The sequence below is a fragment of the Chelonoidis abingdonii genome, chromosome 1 (assembly GCF_003597395.2).
Source record: "Chelonoidis abingdonii isolate Lonesome George chromosome 1, CheloAbing_2.0, whole genome shotgun sequence".
In the NCBI taxonomy this organism is placed as follows: Eukaryota; Metazoa; Chordata; order Testudines; family Testudinidae; genus Chelonoidis; species Chelonoidis abingdonii.
The window spans coordinates 216,283,611-216,304,032 of NC_133769.1; the positions used below are offsets into that span (position 1 = coordinate 216,283,611).

General features: G+C 41.7%; 1 protein-coding gene across 1 annotated transcript in view; it reads right to left on the reverse strand.

Moving 5' to 3' along the window:
- Positions 1–20,422, reverse strand: part of SYTL5 (synaptotagmin like 5) — a 164,336-nt gene that overhangs the window by 96,539 nt on the left and 47,375 nt on the right. Inside the window, exon 2 of the mRNA XM_075059764.1 lies at positions 1,070–1,571. Coding sequence (XP_074915865.1) covers positions 1,070–1,188 — 119 coding nt within the window. The 5' untranslated portion in view covers positions 1,189–1,571. The remainder of the gene's footprint in view (positions 1–1,069; positions 1,572–20,422) is intronic.

Consider the following 20,422-nt stretch of genomic DNA (forward strand, 5'->3'; position numbering starts at 1 on the left):
TAGTGCCTAACTGGTGACTTCCTGTTCAAGAAGAACATAGGCAGTGGCAAGGATATCACAGATTTTGTTACTTCGAAACTGACTGAACATTTCTGTGGGAATCAGACTGAACACTGGGATCTTAAGTTTGGAATGAACATCAATCAAGAGAATTTGTACCTATTTCAGTGCACAGTATCAGATTTCATTATGGCATAATTTTAGCACATTTAAAATGTTCTACAAATGTATTAAGACAATCTTATGGCAAATTTCCAAGGTATGCAGTAGATCTAGGTATCATTAATTCTCAGCATGCACTGGCATTCTGTTGCAGTTTAGCCTTGCATGAAGTAACATTCCAACTTAAGAGACAAAACAAAGAAACAACAAACCTACGGAATTCATTTCTGTGTGTTAACAAAAAGAGGTACTGGATTTAAGCTTCCAATGACTCTGCTAACCAGGATATCATTCTCCCCGGTCTTTTACCCTGTAGCTATGCATGCGTCACACACATTTACAAAAAGATGCATTAACTAGCATTTTCCTCCCACCTCCCACTTCCGCCATACTGCTATTCACATGAGACTAGAAGAGCAATTGTGCTGAAATGCTAAACTCACTCCTGAAATGCAGGACTCCCACATGGCAGTGAAGAGACCCTCCAGTCAGGCCCCAGTCTTAGGGTTGCCATCTTCATAATATTTAAAATCTGGACACTCCAGCAGGCATGCCAGAACCTCCCCTGCCCTGTCCCTTCCCCTGTCTTCTTTCCCTCTCCCCCAGCCCAGTTTGGGAGGGTCTCGCCTGCAGAACTGGGGCTGGGAGCTGCAGCTGCCTGACACAGGTAGGAGGCAGCCCCAGTTGAGTAGGGGCTGGAGCGGGTAATGAGCTGGTGCTTCCTCACCCACAGTAACTGAACTTTGGATGTCCAGTCAGCAGATCTATCTGGACACTGACAAGGTCCCCTTTTCAACTGGACTTTCTGGTCAAAAACCAGGCCCCTAGCCATTCTACCCAGTCTGCAATATTCTAACAACAACTCAACCAAGAGAGAATGAAAAAAAGCAATTTTTTACAAGATTACCTTATCCTCTTATCGTCCACTTTTTTCAAATACTCATCTCTCTTCAGTACTCCCAGTATTGTTTCCCTCTCATGTTCCAACAAAAATGACAAATTGATGATCTCCAGGTTTTTTGACATGATTCTTCAATAGTGATTTTTCCAACAGTTGGGTTTTCCAGAGAATGAACTGTTTACTGCAAGTTTCAAAGGCACGTTTGTCACACAGGTAAAAGATTTACAAGGTCATCAGATAGCCTGACAGAGAGTCCTTTATTAAATTAACCAGATATCAAAAACATGTGGCCACATCTTTCAGCTGCAGGAAAGAAAGGTTTCTGCTGTGTTCTCGAAGAAATTCTCTTATTTTCCTGGTTACAGAATGTTCATTGCATCTTTTCTGGTCTTCCTTGACATGCTGCAAGCCTTCAACCTACATTCACAGAAGGTGTCTGAGTTAATCTTTCAACACTTCAACTGTCGTCTGAAGCCACCCAACAGCTGGATATTTAGATTCAAATTATCTGAAAGTCAAAAAGAAATAAAAGGAAGTGATTTTGACATTATCCTGGTCTCATCTAAGAGAAGCTACATGAAATAATGGTTTGGGAACTGCAGAAGAATCAATGTCTAACCACCTGCAGACTAACAGATTGCCCCAGGGTCATCTATGGCCAGTGCTTTCTCTTTGCTACTATTTAGTCTCAAGCAGTGGTGAGCTGGAGTCAGTTCACACCGGTTCGCAAGAACCAATTGTTAAATTTAGAAGCTGGTGTAGAACCAGCTGCTAAAGGGGCGGGCAGGTGGGCAAACAACTCCAGTCTGCAGGCCGGACCGTCCTGTCTCCAGCTCGCCTGAGCTCCCAGCTGGGGAAGCTCCCCCAACCCGTCCCTCGCTTCTCCCCCCTTGCAGAGCTGCAGCACGCCGAGCTGCCGGCACCAGAGCTCTGGGCAGCTCTGCAGCTCCTGCCGCTTTGAGTGGCAAGGTAAGGAGGGGGCTGCAAGTGCGGCATCCACTCATGCTGCCCTGAGCAGCATAGTAAGGGGGCCAGGGCTGGGAGGAGGGATTGGATAAGGGGCAGGGAGCAGTTGGAGGGGGCGGAGGTTTGGGGGGACAGTCAGAGGATGGGGAACGGGGGGGTTGGGTAGGCATGGGAGTTCTAGGGGTCTGTCGGGGTGGTGGTGGATGGGGTCGGGGCAGTCATGGGACAGGGAGCAGGGCGAGTTGAGTAGGGGGTGGGGTCAGGGGACAAGGAGCAGGGGGAGAATTGATGGGTCGCGGGTTTGAGGGGGCACTCGGGGGCAGGACGTGGGTGGGGATCAGATGGGGGGGTCAGACTGTTTTGGGAGGCACACCCTTCCCTACCTGGCCCCTGATACTATTTTGCAACCCCGATGTGCAGGGCCAGCTTTAGGAAGTGTGGGGTCTGATTTTGATGGAGCCTCGGCAGGGATGACTTAAAAAAAAACAAAAAAAACCCCACTATACGTATAAAAATAAACACTTGGGGCTTGTACTCGCCGGGTGGTGCTCCAAGTCTTCGGCAGCACTTCAGCGGCAGGTCCTTCACTTGCTCCGGGTCTTTGGCGGCACTAAAGGACCCACCGCTGAAGTGCCGCCGAAGATCTGGAGTGAGTGAAGGACCTGCCACCGAAGTGCTGCCGAAGACCTGGTAGGGAACCGGTTGTTAAGATTTTGGCAGCTCATCACTGGTCTCAAGTGTATGAATATGATCATGCAGGCGCCCCTCCTTGTGTAATTTCATTTGCAATTACTCTCTGGTTGTGGAAGTCCTGAATTTGCTAAACTCACTTTGTACTTAATTTTGCTATTCTTATAATGATTAGCACCATGCCACACAAATATTCCACAGATTTCAGTGGGACTACTTGGATAGAAAGGTACTGCTTAATGAGAGGAGGGATGGCAGAATTGGGCACGAGATGTCTTCATGTGCTCTAAGGATATAAGATTTCCTTTCCTCCCTCTTCCTCCTTCTCCTCCCTCCCCATCCCACACACCAGTAGAACAGAACAACAAGAATCCTGAATGTCTATATCCAAGTACTAAACATACCACCATTTCAAACAGTTTGCTTCTACTTCATGTGGTTCATGACAAGATAACTAACATTTTAAGGCCGTTAACCTGGAAGTTCTAATCACTCTCTCTCAAACTGGAACAGTGTCTCACTGAAGGAAGGCATGACTGATACAGAGCTTATTCATTTAAGATAGAAGTATATTTTTATATTTGCGAGAATCTTTTCAAAGGCTGATCTAGTCTGAGTGTGTTGGAAAAGTCTGATGTTAGAAGGGGATGAGAGGCTGGGTCCAATGGAAACAGACAGAGCTGGTATACAGTACCTGCAGCTTTCCTTCCACACTAAACCTACTCTCCAGTCACTTTTGAAAGCTTCCCTTGCCTTTCTTGCATCTTCCATGTAACCAAAAGGCCAATGGCAATTGGTACGGAGGTGGAAGCAATACGAATGATGTAAAGCTAAAATGGACAACAATGAACTTGAAGAAGAGCTGTGTGTAGCTTGAAAGCTTGTGTCTCTCACCAACAGATGTTGGTCCAATAAAAGATATTACCTCACCCACCTTGTCTCATCAATAATAGGGATCGATAACCTTATGTTTCACCACTTGGTCACCACCAACGCAAGCAAAGCCACAATACAGTGTAACTGGACAAAATGAAGAATTCCTTTCCACTAACTTACTTAAATCTAGCAACAGAAATCCTGAAAAATTAGTGTCCAAGTGTGAGACACCCCACTCCCACCCCCAGCTTGGTGGTGAGCTTACTAGTAAAGCAAGTAAATGTCACACTTTCAGGAGAGTCTCCTTTGCACTGACTTCTGTAATCACAGGGATTATATCTGACATTTCATAACCTCTTCTCTGAATGATGTTAAAAAAAATCCACCTCAGATCAATGAAAAACTTACATGAGCTATATACAGCTCCAGTACAGAAGATTGCTTTTTCTCTGAAAGCACTTCAGTTGCAACATTACAACAGCGGTGGTTTTTATGGGATGAAAGTGCCGTAAAAAACAACAATATTGGATCTTAACAGTACTACCGTGATTCAAATAAATATATTATCATGCCCCCTTTCGTGGGTGAAGAAAGTAAGACAAAGAGGTCAAGTGATGTGCCCAAGGCACACAGCAACTTAGCGGCAGAGTCAGGAATAGATTTCACGACTGCCCCACTCCCATCTCTGTGCTTATCTCTCTTGGAACAAGGGAAACAAATATTTGAGTCATGGACTAGAATATCTCCTTTGTCCAGATTGCAATTTTAAATATACCATAAAAATAAAACAATTTAAATATACTTCTAAGCAATTTCACAATGATTAACAACATGTTTCATCTGTTACTTCTGAGAGAAAAGCACCAAAAATGAACTGTTTCTTCTAATTTCCACTCTAAAGTGCACTTGAAGAAGTCTCTGCTCGTAGCTGGCAGAAGGAGTAGCTGAAAAACATAACACTGATAGCTATGTACATAATTTGCATTTGCTGGATTCCACATCAGCCTCTATGCCCTGGCCATGCCTACTTCCACCCCAACACATCCACTTTTCCTCTCTCTCAGCCAGTCTCATTTCAGTGTGCTGGGAGTGCTTAAGTGTGCATCCACTGCTGAGTACTGTGCACATCTCCTCCTGCTACATGCAGGTGCTGAGCAAATGGTGACTGCTCATTCTTTGGTTCCCTATACTTCTTAGCAATACTCGATAGCCAAAAAGATGGAGCCGTTTAAGAGCAATTACTTCTAATATACAAGTCGCATATACAAAGCAATATTGCAGTTCTTAGTGGCGAACATAAAGCCATATTACTGTATTTGTGCAGCTGGGAGACTGGAAACAAATACGGAAAAAAATCTACTTGCAAAGTGAATGTCCCATTACCAAGCTTTAATCCCACAAACAATTCTTTCCAGAAAGCTCAATTGAGCCAATTCTAAATCTAATTCAATTCAGTTTACAAACTGGGGAGTTTTAATATACTAATACTAGATATCACCAAAGATAGGATTCAGAGAAAAATTAGGCATGAATGTGGATAATGAGAATACACATGATTACATTGGATAGGGTAACTCATGCTTCAGGTAGAAGCCCACTACTAACTGGCAGGTGAGAGTCTACTCCGATGGGCAGGTTATCCATTTTGTAGTTATACTCCTCTCTCAAAAGTATCCAGTGATGGTTACTTTCAGAAACAGGAGAGCGAACTCGAAGGACCCCACATACGACAACTTCTGTGTTCATATCTGCCTGTCTGCACTGTAAACTAGTGGATTAATGCCACCTGTATCCTGCACAGAAACCATTACAGCTTTGTTTGTGAAGTCTATTGAAACTGATTTAACTTGTGTTACGGAACATCTTCTGGAAAATTATAATATTTACCGAGTGGGCAACTGGGCACAATTAACAGGTACATTATCCAGATTTAAAAAGGTATCTGTAGTTAAAGTCTATTCTTGTGTAAAATCTACCATCGGTTAACTGTTCAGTGCCACATAGTTCTCCCATTATACAGCCATAAAAGTTTCACTCTATTTGAAAACTCTTTTTGAATCTTTTACAGAAGATAGGACTAAAGGATTTATCCCTTACTCATGAAAAAAATCTCCCTCTTTTCAACGGTGGCTTTACCTGAGTAATGATTGCCGGATTTGGCTCCTGCTGATGTAGGCATCACCCAAAGTTACTGTTTTCCTCTGGTTTTATATTTACAGAATATTCTACTCTATATAAAAATTGTTAAACTACTTTTATAAAACACTATTCTCTTTCCTTCCTACCTACAGTCAAGATTATGGGCTGATTAATGCCCCAGCACAGGGGAATAAGGGGATGCAAGGCTACCTAGAAGCCCTGGTCATGGACATGGACCAGGACCAGGCACTAAAGACATACAAATAATAAAACAAACAATAAATACCACCAGTGCCAATAGCCCTCATTGCAGGTTGTAATCTAAGGGAAGGAGGAGGGGAACAGCAACCTCCACAGGACCCCTATTCCTACCCCCACCACTTTGGTGTGTGGGCAGAACTCGCAATACACGTATCAGTGCGCTTATGCCAGAAGAAATATTCTGTGCTAGGCAGAGTCAAAGTCTGCTTCCTGGTTCCCTTGCCACCAGCTTCAGTGGGAGGCGTTATCTGGACAAGATACAGGTTCTACCCCCAAATCCCAAATGGGAGCAGAGAAACTGGGAAGTTTCTTGTGATCCTGCCCACAATCTGGTTCCTGGGTTGCTCCTGAGATAGTGACAGTATTTAATTTGATTTACAGAGTCTTGGACAGTTCCACAATTGGAACCATTGGATTCAGCAGCCAGATCATTTTTCTGAACAGTAGGAATTCTCACCATACCAATTTACTGATGGATATCAAGGTCTCAGTTCAGCGAGGTATGTAAGCACATACTTAACTTTAAGCACATGAATACTCCCATTAGCTTCCCTGCAACTAATCATGTGCTTTAAGTTGGAAGTATAGTTCAAGACCTTGGGAGGGATAGCTCAGTGGTTTGAGCATTGTTCTGCTCTGCCCTCTTGGTCTCCCTTGCATCTCCTGGGGGTTGGGGAAAGTAAACCATACAAGGCTTACCCCAGCCATAGTGCAGTCACCCAGCTTGCTGGTGCAGCAACGCTGACAAGCATATGGACGGGTGGAGGCGAATGTGGGGGAGAGGGAAAGCAATGAACCTAGGCTCCACCCAGTCCACACCTTCCTTCACTCCTCCACTAGGCACAAGGTGGAAGTAGCAGCTCTGTCTCTCTTGTGCTGCAACCACTAAGGAAGCACTTTACACTCCAGTGTACGGCTATTGATGATAATGCCCTGAAGTGAGACAAAGAGTCTGAGTATGTCCTAGTGAGTGAACCTGCAGTTGACAGAGGGTAAACAAGATCTGAATTATCCACGGCCAGATTCTGTGGTTCCATCACCTTCATTCAAGCTTGTACGAGTTATATTGTGATGTGCACACAAAACCATCACCTGCTTTAAAACAGATAAAGTAGAATAATCTCACAAGACTGTATTTGTTTTGGCTTCCATCCATTTTGTGGGAAACAGTGGACATTTCTGTTGTACCTAAATGTTTATTAAATAAAACACTTAGGGCTTGTCTACACATACAGCTGCGTCTCTCCCATCAGCACTGTAAAACTACCTCTGCAAGAGGCGGTAGCTATGTTGGTGGGAGAAGCTCTCCCACTGACTAGCACTGTCCACACCGGCGTGTCTGTTGATATAACTTGTCACTCAGGGGGGTGGTTCATTCACACCCCTCAGGGACATAAGGTAGGCCGACATAAGCTGTAATGTAGACATAGCCTTAGACATGTATCAATAACAGCAGGAATTTTTGCTCAATAGAAAGATAGCCACAATTGCTAATAAACGGTTTGATACTAGTTAAAGGAAAACACCACAATGCTTCCGTATTTTAAAGAGCTACTGACTACACAGTATTAGGGATAGGCCTGTATTTCACATATAGGCCGAAACTGAAATAAGCCTCCAAAATTGGATTTCTATTCTCCTGTCACACTCTCCTGTTTGCATCTAATTCTCTAAGTACAGTAGAACCTCAGAGTTACAAACACCTCGGGAATGGACGTTGTTCATAACTCTGAACAAAGCATCATGGTGGTTCTTTCAAGTTTACAACTGAACATTGACTTAAAACATCTTTGAAACTTTACTCTGCAGAAGAAAAATGCTGCACTTAGCCATCTTAATTTAAATGAAACAAGCACAAAAACAGTTTTATTACCTTGTCACATTTTTTTTAAAAACTCCCACCCCACCCTTTTTTTTAGTAGTTTACATTTAACGCATATTGCCTGATTGCATATTTCCAGTTCCAAATGAGATGGGGGCAAGGGTTGACTGGTCAGTTCATAACTCTGATGTTCATAACTCTGAGGTCCAACTGTAGTCAGGAAATCATCTAACATCAGTTGTATTCAGCTCAATATATAAACACACAGAGGTGATTCAGCAGTTTTTGGAAGCTGCATTATCTAAGCCAGTGGTTCTCAAAGCCAGTCTGCCACTTGTTCAGGATGAGTATTTTGCACTTGGAAATCAGCTGCCTCTTCAGTCATAGCCAGACTCAATTTATTACTAAAGGCAAATTAAGAGATGTGGGTTTTATTGAGTGCTGGAGAATTCTGTAACCAATGCAACAGGGTTTGTTTGTTTTTTGGAAGGAATGACTGGATGTCAGATTCAGACCTGAAAGTTGACTGCAATGCATTGGGAGGCATCGGGTCTTGCACAAAACAAAACATTGCCTCCATAAAAAGCAGCAGCTGTTGGTCCCTGTTATTAGGATTAGCATGATCCAAACCTACCTTTCAGCACATAGCATACCACCACGGGCCACTCCAGGAATGGAATTTTGTGGACCTAGACCCTTTCCTCCCACAATCCCCAGAGCGAACAGGCAAATTGTCCCGCAACACCCTGCAAATGTGAGTACAAAGCAGCACAGTGAATTGTAGTGCTATGAATCCTGGGATACCTGCCCAGAGAGCTGTATTGCTTGTCATGGAGAGATGCAATGGATATGTGGGGTACGACAGCACAATGATGTGGTTGCATTATCACGGGTTAGGTTACCATGGCTTAATTTACCCCATGGTTTGCATGCAGTAAAGATACAGCCTTCAGACAAGTTCTTAGCCACCAGAGGAGCCACCAATATTTACAAACACAACTGCACATGTGCTTATATACAAAATTAATCAGGAATCTCATTTGCACTCCAGAACTCCCTCACCTAAAATCTCCCATGTTTCTTGGCTAGAGTCCCTCTGGATTTTAGGGGAATATATGAAGGGGAAGCAGGATGAAAATGTACTCCTGATGAATTTTCTCACTGTTGCCACTATCAAACAGCTCCTGTTATAAGATATCCCTCCTGCTTCTAAACCATTGTGATTATTTACTTAGAAGTCTGTGCATATTCAATGATTTTATGATACAGCATCACTGACTATGTTTTTGGTATGCACAGTAACGTGGCAGTACTGGAACTCAGGTGTCAAAACTAAGGCAGCACACCTTCACTGTCACTGAGGCCAGATCTACACTGCAAATGTTTGCCTGGGACAGTCATATTGGTTTTAGGGGTGTGATACTTTACATTTCTATAGCAGCAAAAGCCTTTGTGTAGATGCAGTTAACAGCAAACTCACTGCATTTGTGGAAATGGTATAAGCTATACAAGTAAAGTCATTCTTTTGCCAGTATAAACTGAATCTCCACTAGGAGGGGTTTGCTGATATAGCTACACCAGGTAAACCATTTCTAGGGTACACTAAGCCCGACCTATTCAGAGAGAGATCAAGGGGCTCTTTCATTCTGCTTCGATCTATTAAGAAAGAATGAGAGCCCATTCTTGAACTTTTCTCTATTTTGGTGTAATGCCTAACACGTATAACTTAACATGCTGACTTTGACAGTACAGTGCCAAGGGCACTGATACATATATTAACCTTCTAGACTTCAGTTAAAACACAGCAAGTCTGTATACACCCCAGACTCACTCACTGGGAAGTCAAAAAATGGCATCTAGACCTAGGATAATATAAGTAGCTAAACTCTCAAAAAGCACACCATGTCTACATCTATCCATCCATTTGGGACTTCTGCCTCTTTTCACAATCCAGGCCAACATACAGTTCTACACGAGAGAAAGAAAGGACTGTCACTGTCATTTATAATAAATGCCTGCAAAAGCATTAAAGTTATATACCATACTAAGAACTTTAACATATGTAAATCTTACCTTTTTTAAAGTGTAGTGGCTGGCTCACCTGTTTTTCCATTCTAACTGTGGAATACTGCTATAGGTACAGAATGCTATATACAGGAACTAGAAAAACCAGCCTCACTTCCCCCAACAATCTATTTGCACAATGCACACACCCAGCCGTGCAACGTAATGTTTGCCAGCAGCAGTCATCCAGCTACCAAAGTACCAGGAAATACTTGTTGTACTAACCCACTCAGTTTTCAAAGGAACTAGAAGTGGCTTCTTCATTTAAGAGCCTATTTGGCAAACTCTGAAGTGAAGTGGCACAGTACCTGTCAGAGGAGAATTATTAATTTCTTGCAACAGCAACTGGGTTAATGGGACACAGATCCCTGACTGAAGCCTCCAGGTGTTACCATAATATAAATAATAAAACTAATAGTTACTATTACTTTCTTCTCAAGAGACTCTGACATGGGCTTTGAGTCCTTTACATGCAGCATGGGGAAGAAATACAGACTGACAAAATATTTACTAAATTAATGAAAATACCATGCACTCATCTGGCAGTAACTGGCAGTAACATTATTTGAAATTGTTAAAAGTACAGAATAAAGTTCACTCATGTTAACATTACTGTGAATAAAAGCCCATAAAGGTATGCTGAAACCTCCAACTTCTTAAATGAGTATCACCTATGGAAGTTCAGTATTATACATTTTTTTATAATTGGAGATATATCTATTGCCTAGAACTGGAAGGGACCTTGAATGGCCATTGAGTCCAGCCCCCTGCCTCCACTAGCAGTGACCAAGAACTGATTTTTGCCCCAGATCCCTAGGTGGCCTCCTCAAGGATTGAACTCACAACCCTGGGTTTAGCAGGCCAATGTTCAAACTACTGAGCTATCCCTTCCCCCAGTATGTTTGAGTTCTAGCAGTATGTTTGAGTTTAAAATAATAAAGTCTCACATCAAATTCATCATGCAAACATAAGCATAACTTGGAAGCTGTTCTTTTAGATCAGGAATAATGCCAACTTTCTCACACTGTCTTGGCAAAGCTCTTCCTTTACCTACAAGATTACTACTCTTTTCATAATCAGAGCCAAAAACCCCACAGCGGTGTGTAATTTCCAGCACAGGGCTGTACATATATGTAATAAAGTTTCAATAGTAATAATGTTTGAAGATTTAGAGTGCTCTGTTAGTGGTAATTAATTCTAAAGCATCCCACTTTACAGCTGGAAAAAGTAAACGAAAAGATTAAATGACTTGCCCAAGACCCATATTAATGACAGAATTGAGATTGAGCACAGTTCCTGACTCCTAGCCACTTGTTCACTGAGCTAGACTCTGCAGCCTCTACAGTATTGCCATGTGCTTATTTGGAGCTATTATTTTAAGGCTTCCAAAGGTTTCACTAGAAACACACAAAACCCACTACAGACACAATGAACTGTTCAGTTCCAGTGCAGGACTTCAACCCTACCCAGCTCCAAAAAACATCACATACAGTTTAGTGTATGGATTGAGTATATATTTATTGTATATATATATCACATACTGAGTGCAATTTAAAAAAATACAATTTAGATAAACATTAGTAAACTGGAGCTGTTCTGTATTACTGTGTTCAGAGTACCTACATATGTGGCTAAATATTATGGAGAAGGGTTCCTAGTTGCTTTGGAACCAAAGGACACTATTTACAGAATCTATTGTGATATGAATAATTTTCGTGCTTGGGACACTGAACACACACACACGTTTTCCTCTTCTGAGCATGTCTGCCTCTGAAAATTAATACAATTCTCACAGCCTTGCCACCCATCTAGACTCCTCAGCTTCTGGATACACAAGTAATTCCGTTCCCCCCAGATGGAAATGCCCTTCTCCATCGATGGCCAGCAAAAAGGCCATACCCACTTCAGACTGAGACTTGAGGGAACAGCTACACAGCAATACCCATGACTGACCTGGTCAGCTGACTTGGATTCTCAGGGCTCAGATGCAAAATCTAAGCTCTGGGACCCCACGAGAGGGGAGCCTGAGCCCAAATGGCAGTTTTCAGTTCCACAGCCCAAGCTCCTCAAGCCCGAGTTAGCTAACCCAGATCAACTGCAGGTGTTTAACACCTGTGTGGATGTACTCAGTGACCCATGCATTCCGGACCTCCAGACTGGATTATTGTGTTCTCTCTACCTACCTAGTTGTGTTGGGGTGGGGGGGAAGCTACAGTTGGTTCACCCCACAGCAGCCTATCTGCTCAGCTAACACAGGCCATTCAGAGCTCATCACTACAACACTCTGCTCTCTTCATAGTCTCCCCAGTTAACACTGGTCAAATTCCAAGTTTTAGCCCTCACTTTCAGTGTCCTCCACAGATGCAGCCCAAGATACCTGAGGGATGACCTCACCCTTGTGTTCACGACCACCATCACAGCGACAATGGAACCATCAAAAGATAGAGTGAAACCCTGCAGCTCTAGAGAGGACAGAGTTTTCTAGGTCACCCGCCATGAATCAAACTCAGTCCTAGGAGACAGCAAGATGACCATGAACCTTTAGCTCTTTCAGAAAGAAATCCAGTCTTCGGTTCTTCAACCCAGCCATGTGCAGGAGGGAAAAGAAGGTAGATATATGTGTGTGTGCACACTTCATCATTCTGGGAGGTGCCCAGACACTACAGTGTTTTAAGAACTTCGACAAGCAGCACCAAGATCTTTGGTCCAATTGAGCTGCCTGAGCAGCTCAAAAGCAATGGAAAGTCACTGTAACTGGCCAGCTGGCAGTTCCCCTCCCATAAAGGTAGTACTGAGCCAGCGATATCCCACCCATGGTCTCTGGCATGGGGAGCATTAGAGACACAATTAGGAAAAGAAGGCACATGTGAAGTGCTGTTGTGCTCCAAAGATCCAGGGCTGGTGAAACAATCTTTTCAGAGCCATTAATAGCTGACGGAAGTTAGAACAGTCTTGAGGGACTGAACTAACTTCTAACAGTCCCAGATGCAGTGGGGACCCACTGGTGCTATAAGGCCATCTTTGTGAGCATTCCCTCCCCACTCCCCCACCAGATTCTGAGCAGAGTGCAGCTCAGCCAAACCAGAGGCCCAGCTCATAGATTTCACACTGAAATACATTAAGCCTGGCTTGAGTTTTGCCTTTGTAATGAAGCTTGAAACCAAACAAAAGTCTAGTTTCATTATCTAAGTCAGTGGTCCCCAACCTTCTCATCTGGTGAGCACCAGAAGAAGGACCGTGGCGGCGGTCAAGCATCTGCCGAAATGCCGCTGAAATGACATTGTTTGTCAGCGGCAAGAGGCGTTGCCGCCGAAATGCCACCGAACTTCGGCGGCATTTTGGCGGATATTCAACCGCCGACCAGGATGCGGGTGCATTTAGATGCCCCTGCGGGCTCCATGGCGCCTGTGGGCACCACGCTGGGGACCCCTGATATAAGTACTGCCCAGCTTTAACGGTTACATTTAAAAGCAAAGTAGGAGGTAGGGAGGGAATCCACAAAGTGACGATTTTTCTCCTTTTGTTTTGCTCACCATTGAGTAAATAGAGTTCTTTTACTGGCTGAGTATTCAACAAAAAGAGACTGCGTATCTCATAATGCAGATAAAAACAAATTCAATGTCTGCTTGTAAAATTAAACAAAAAACAAACTATCACCACCATAAAATGAAGGAAGAAAAATTGTTTTTCATTTGCTATAGCAAAGCAAAAAGAACATCTGTGTGATGTGAAATCACCCAGAAAGAAAAAGCTTAGGAAATGAGTCACCTCAATTTTATCATTTTGCTTGCAGCACTTGTTAAAGTAGCATTTATACAGAGCTCCAGCTTACCTTGTTATGTTTAAACTATATCCTGTCTCTTGTTGTCACTTTTTGTGATGAAATGCAAATGCAATGAATTTCACTCTGGAAGGGGGTAGATTTAAAACGACACGATAATGCACAGCTTATATGAACGTTCTGTTCAACAGCCTGCAGTATATCTGAAATACCAGTGGTTAAAAATACTAATCAGATGTGGGGGTTATAATTATAATCAGCAAATAGCATTTGCTGATATTGGGTAGTTTACTTCAAAGTACACGTGAGGGCCCCTCCTCATATTAAAACCAGGGTTTTAGTTCGGCCTTTGGCAGTTAGACTTTACTATTTGATAATAACTTCACTTGGATTGGAAAATAAGCAACAAGTACAATAATATGGAACTTTACAGATTCCCTTCTAAATTATGTTGAGTCTTCCCCACTATATCCCTACAATACTCCAAACATAGAGGAAAAAGTGAGGGTGTACTGTATATTATAGTCTGAGGTGAATGGATAGGGCACTGTGCTGGGATGCAGGACATCACCACCAGGTCTGCCACTGACCTGCTGCATGGCCATGAGAAAGTCACCTGACCTTTCCGTAGCTCTATTTCCCCTTTCACTGTTCATCTGTCTTGTCTATTTAGATTGCAGTCTGTTCTGGGCATGGATTATCAATTACTATGTGTATTTGTACAGTGCCTAGCACAATGGGATCCCTATCTATTTGGTGCCTCTAAGCTTTACTGTAATACTAACAACAGGAAGGTGTTTGACATGATGTACAGCTTGTACAGTAAAACCAGAGAGAAGAATTACATTCTTTATTTAACAAGGTGCTTCCACCTGCTCTGTTGTGAAAGACGTCCGTTTCATTCAAAAAGAACAGGAGTATTTGTGGCACCTTAGAGACTAACAAATTTATCTGAGCATAAGCTTTTGTGGCCTACAGCCCACTTCATCGGATGCATAGACTAGAACATACAGCAAGAAGATATTTACACATACAGAGAACATGAAAAGGTGGAAGTAGCCATACCAACTGTAAGAGGCCAGTCAATTGAGATGAGCTATCAGCAGCAAGAGAAAAAAAAAACAAAAAACTTTTGAAGTGATAATCGAGATGACCCACAGAAGGTGTGAGGATACTTAACATGGGGAAATAGATTCAATTAGTGTAATGGCCCAACTATTCCCAGTCTCTGTTCAAACCTAAGTTAAGTTAATTGTATGTAATTTGCATATTAATTCAAGTTCAGCAGTCTCTCTTTGGAGTCTGTTTTTGAAGTTTTTTTGTTGTAAAATTGCCACCTTCAAGTCTGAGTGGTTAGAGTGGTTGAAGTGTTCTCCCACTGGTTTCTGAATGTTATGATTCCTGATGTCAGATTTGTGTCCATTTATTCTTTTGCGTAGACTGTCCAGTTTGGCCAATGTACATGGCAGAGGGGCATTCCTGGCACATGATGGCATACATCATGTTGGTAGATGTGCAGGTGAACAAGCCCCTGATAGTGTGGCTGATGTGATTAGGTCCTATGATGGTGTCACTTGAATAGATATGTGGACAGAGTCCTCCAGCTTCCATCCAGGACACACCACCACAATCCATTGTCTACAGCCAAGCTCTAAGATGCAACCGCATTTGCTCCAATCCCTCAGACAGAGACAAACATCTACAAGATCTCTATCAAGCATTCTAAACTACAATACCACGTGCGAAGTGAAAAAAACAGATTGATAGAGCCAGAGAGTACCAGAATCACCTACTACAAGACAGGCCCAACAAAGGAAATAACAGAATGCCACTACCGTCACCTTCAGTCTCAACTAAAACCACTCCAGCGTGTCATCAAAATCTTAGAATCATAGACTATTAGGGTTGGAAGGGACCTCAGGAGTCATCTAGTCCAACCCCCTGCTCAAAGCAGGGCCAATCTCCAGATTTTTACCCCAGTTCCCTAAATGGCCCCCTCAAGATTGAAACTCACAACCCTGGGTTTAGCAGGACAATGCTCAACCAGATGATCCCTCACACTCTCAATCTTGGGAAGCAGACCAGTCTTGCTTACAGACAGCCTCCCAACCTGAAGTGAATACTCACCAAGCAGCCCCACACCATACAACATATTTATGTGACCATTGCTTATTAGCACAGTAGTGTCTAGGAAATGGACCACTTGTGTGGATTGGTCTAGACTGAGGTTGATGGTGGGATGGAAATTGTTAAAATCATGGTGGAATTCTTCGAGGGCTTCTTTTCCATGAGTCCAGATGATGATGTCCTCAATGTAGCGCAAGTAGAGCAGGGGCGTTAGGAGATGAGAGCTAAGGAAATGTTCTTCTAAGTCAGCCATAAAAATGTTGGCATACTGTGGGGCCATGCAGGTACCTATAGCAGTGCCGCTGACTTGAAGGTATATATTGTCCCGAAATGTGAAATAGTTGTGGGTGATGACAAAGTCACAAAGTTCAGCCACCAGGTTTGCCGTGATATTATCAGGGATACTATTCCTGATGGCCTGTAGTCCATCTTTATGTGGAATGTTGGTGTAGAGGGCTTAGTCAGACAATCACTTACTGCAGAAGCCAAAATAAAGACTATTTCTTTTACCATAACAGAATGGTTTCAAAAAGTAGTAAGTAGAGATGGTCAAAAAATTTCTGACAGAACAGTTTTCTGTCAGAAGATGCTGATTGGATTAAATTAAACTCTTAGTGGGAACATATTGAGTTAGTCAAAATTTTTCAATGGGAAATTATCAAGACAGTTCATTTTGACTTTATTTTGACTTTTATGTCATAATATAAAAGTCAAAATGTTCCAACTAATACAGTTAAAACAAGAAGCTTTGATCTTATCAAAATATTTCACAAAATATTCCAAGATTTTAACTTTTTGTTCCAATTCAGGCTGAAATTTTTCATGTGAAAACTTCAATTTTGCCAAAAAAATGACTTTCTATTGGGAAAACTGAAATGACGACTACCCTCCTTCCACCTCTTATCAATTTCACTTTCTGCCTCCAGCGAGAAAGTGAAATTGACAAGAACTTTCCAGGTGAGCAAGGAGCCAGCCAAATAATTCAATTTCAGTTCTCCTGCAATGGAATTTTTCCAAACTTGTTCCACAAAGAATGTCATTGTTTTCACATTTTTTTATCCCAGTCAGGACAACACTTTTCCCCAAAAACCCTGAAATTTTTTCCAGGATAGAAATTCCATTTTTCAGCCAGCTCTAATCCTCCCTTTCAAAACCAGAAGCTTGTAATTACAAATATTTAAGAACTTAAAGAAAGATTCCCATAAACATGTTCCTTCAGAAAACACAGTACTATCTGTTTTCAGTTAGGATGTAAATGGTGAAACCTTTCTCCACGTATGCTGATATTTCTCAAGTCAGAATTAATGTCAGAGAACCAAGTATAAAAAATGATTCATCAACCCCATTACCAAATCTCAGCACACTGTATAGAAGAACTACAGAGATTATTTTTATCTTCAGGTTGATGAGTAGAAATGCTACAAAGAATATAAGCTACAGTAGTTTTAATACTCATTTTGAATTTGAACACAATGCCAGTTTATGATAATTTTCAGAACACATAAAGGTCAAAGACAGGACAGAGTCTGGGGAAAAAAAGCTGGAAGGGAGTCTTTTTATCTCCAAACACACATTAAGAACAAGTTAACTGACAGATCTAAGTGGGACTTCAACATCTTAGAGAGGTCAGGTAGACAATATTTAATCCTGCAATCATAAGTCATTTTTTGGTTGTTACTTGTTTAACCTATCAAATTGTCATGTTATAACCAGCAGACACTACTCGAGGCACATTTCGTTTAGTGAAAGTTGTAAAATTGAGTGACAATTGTAGAAAGATGCCAAGGCTGCAGATTACCAATTAGAAAACAAAAAAGATTTATTCTGACTACAGGAGAAGAGACAAATTAGCCAATCAAAAGAATTAAATGAAAGTACAGTTCCACATTTATCCATTATAGAATTCAAAGTTAAGTCCAGCTAGAACTGCAATTATTTAATTAATTTGGAATTTCTACTACCCTTCAACTATAGCAATAATATAGGCACTGTTTTCTAACTAGGGGGGCAGCGGGGTTTCCAAATGGCATTAGAAAATAGCAACTAAAACTATTCTGATAGAATTTCTTTTATATTGAGGCAATGGAACTATGACAATTAATTATAAGAAGAGAATTGTGCAATATGATATTTTGGAAGTTGCATGTGATTATGTAAATAGAACTATAACAACACATAGGAGCAAGTTTCTAAAATTAAGTCTGTCTGCAAACCTAACTGTGGCATTCCCTTACTTGACTGCCTAATCATACAACCATAACATTTCCTTAATAGACCTATTGGTACACCATTGTGTAGCATGTCGGCTCCTAGACAATGGCAGGATCCAGTTTTTAATGGGCTTTAATGTTGTACACGTGGTATTTTTAAGAGTTATCAATTCTCTGGAAGAATTTTACTACACAGGCACAAGTCAGTTTTGTGTACCAGCAACAGCAATAAAATATGTACGATAAGAGACTGTTAGGAAGTTTATCATCCTGTTGCTTCTCTCATTAAAAAGAAACAGCTTTTATCTGGCTGAAGTTCTAAGCAATAAGGACCTGGTCCAAAGCCACTGAAGTCAAGGAAAGACTCATTGAGTGCAAGGGGCTTTAGATTGGGCCCTAACAACAATACATCATAATAAATAAAAAAGTCAGCTGATTTGTTTCAGCAGAACACTTGCTACAACATAATTAAGGTTATGATTACGTCAAAGATTTTCACTGAGTGTAGCTTGTAATTACTCCCTCAAGGTGAGTCTGAAAGGCTGAGGCTAACATGTGGTGTACCCCCACATAGATCTGTGCCCTGACTGTTGGGTTGCAAGGCCAGGAACTAAGAAGATCATACAGACTGAACACTCAGATTTAAGTTTAGGGACTGTAGAGGAGAGCACCTGATAAGAGACACCACTATTCCATTTCAGAAGTGGGACAGTCAATACAGCCAAGTACAATTCTGTCCTGTCATATTTTCAAATTTCAAGGCAAAAGAGTGGGAGAGGATCAAAACTGTCTAGACATCTTTAGTCTAAATCTCAGAATATCATAGCATCCGTCCACAATCACGTAACAAAATGTATGGCTGCAGTCATCACTTGAGTAAAGTGTTTAAAACCCAGACACACTAAATTGTGAAGCTGGAAAAAATTCTAAAAAAAGAACATTTTGTAGGTAAACAGTTGGTAGCACATAATCTCAGAGTGGAACTGAATTAGCACTCCTGATTGCTGCCACGTTGAATTTACAATGCCTCTACTTCCATCACCAAATGACAGCAGTAACCATTGCTTCCACAGACCAGCTCCTCATCCTCCATGTTAGTCACCAGCTGCTAAGGCGTGGGGAATTAATAGTATCACTGTTTTCCCAATAATTTACATTTTAAATTTAACATTCCACTTTTCATGGGAAGTGTAAATAATAGCAAATGTTACCAAGTATACTTTTTTGAGAATTGAACATTACATTTAATACTTGTGTTACTTAGGCTACAGAAATAGCTACTTACTTCCAGACAGCAACCGTAAGGGCTAGTTTTAAAGCTAGATTTATGTTTTAATTATCCTTCAATAGTTTCTCAAGTCTACGCTACTATAAACCTGAAATAAGAGACCTAAACTTTAGGGAAAGGATGTTGTTAATGGAATCTGAAACCAAATCTGAATCTTGTGGCCACCCCTGATCTCTGCAATACCAAAACCTTGAATCTCTACACTGCCAAATTTTCAGGTTTAGGGGAGGAGAGAGGAAAAAGAAAGAGTAAGAGACCAGAAGTCAAAATCTGGATTTTGCAGCTCCGGCACCAGCTCAGAGTTAAGCCAAATTCATGTGTGGACATATACTGCATGTTACAAATTCACACTATGTTTCAGATAAACAACACTGCAAGTAGAATATCCCTTTTAATATTTATGGAAAGCCGTACATCCATGACATCCTCTCACTTCCATTAAAAGGTTTTAATGTTAGACTGAAGTGAAAAATATGATTCCCCAATTCTTCTCTCTGCAGCTTGCACTAATCTCATCAGACCACTACCCGGGCAGCACTCAGCCTGGCAACACTAACACAGAGGAGCAATAATGATACAATGATAGAAGCACTGAAAGACATTATCACAAGAAAAGAGGTGTGCTGCGGACACAAATGATAGTAGCACTGGTGACAGCCTCATGATGAAATGGAGTGCCCTTGTGGATGTTAGACCTATTGCTAAACTCCTCTGCATAAGCACACATTTTCTGCAGCATTAACAGGTAGTTCTGCTGTATGGGAGCTCCCAGACACGAGTCAGGCGCTTTCTAATTCTTTTACCTGAACATGTATTTGCCTGCATAATTAGGATATACGTATGGAGAACTGGACAAAAAATGGCTTTAGAAAACTTGTGAAGTACAAAATTACAGGATACATAGGACTGAGTACTCCTTCTAAAGTAGGATAATTTGTTCCCTTATAAAGTAGAACTACCTCAAGAAGAAGATTTTGATTTGATAGCTGTCATGATACAATTCCCCACTCTGAACCTTAGCGTTCAAAAGATGGGGTACCAGCATGAATTCCTCTAAGCTAATTACCAGCTTAGAACCTGTAGCGCTGCCACCAACCAGGAATTCCAGTGCCTGGTACACTCTGGTCCCCCCAAA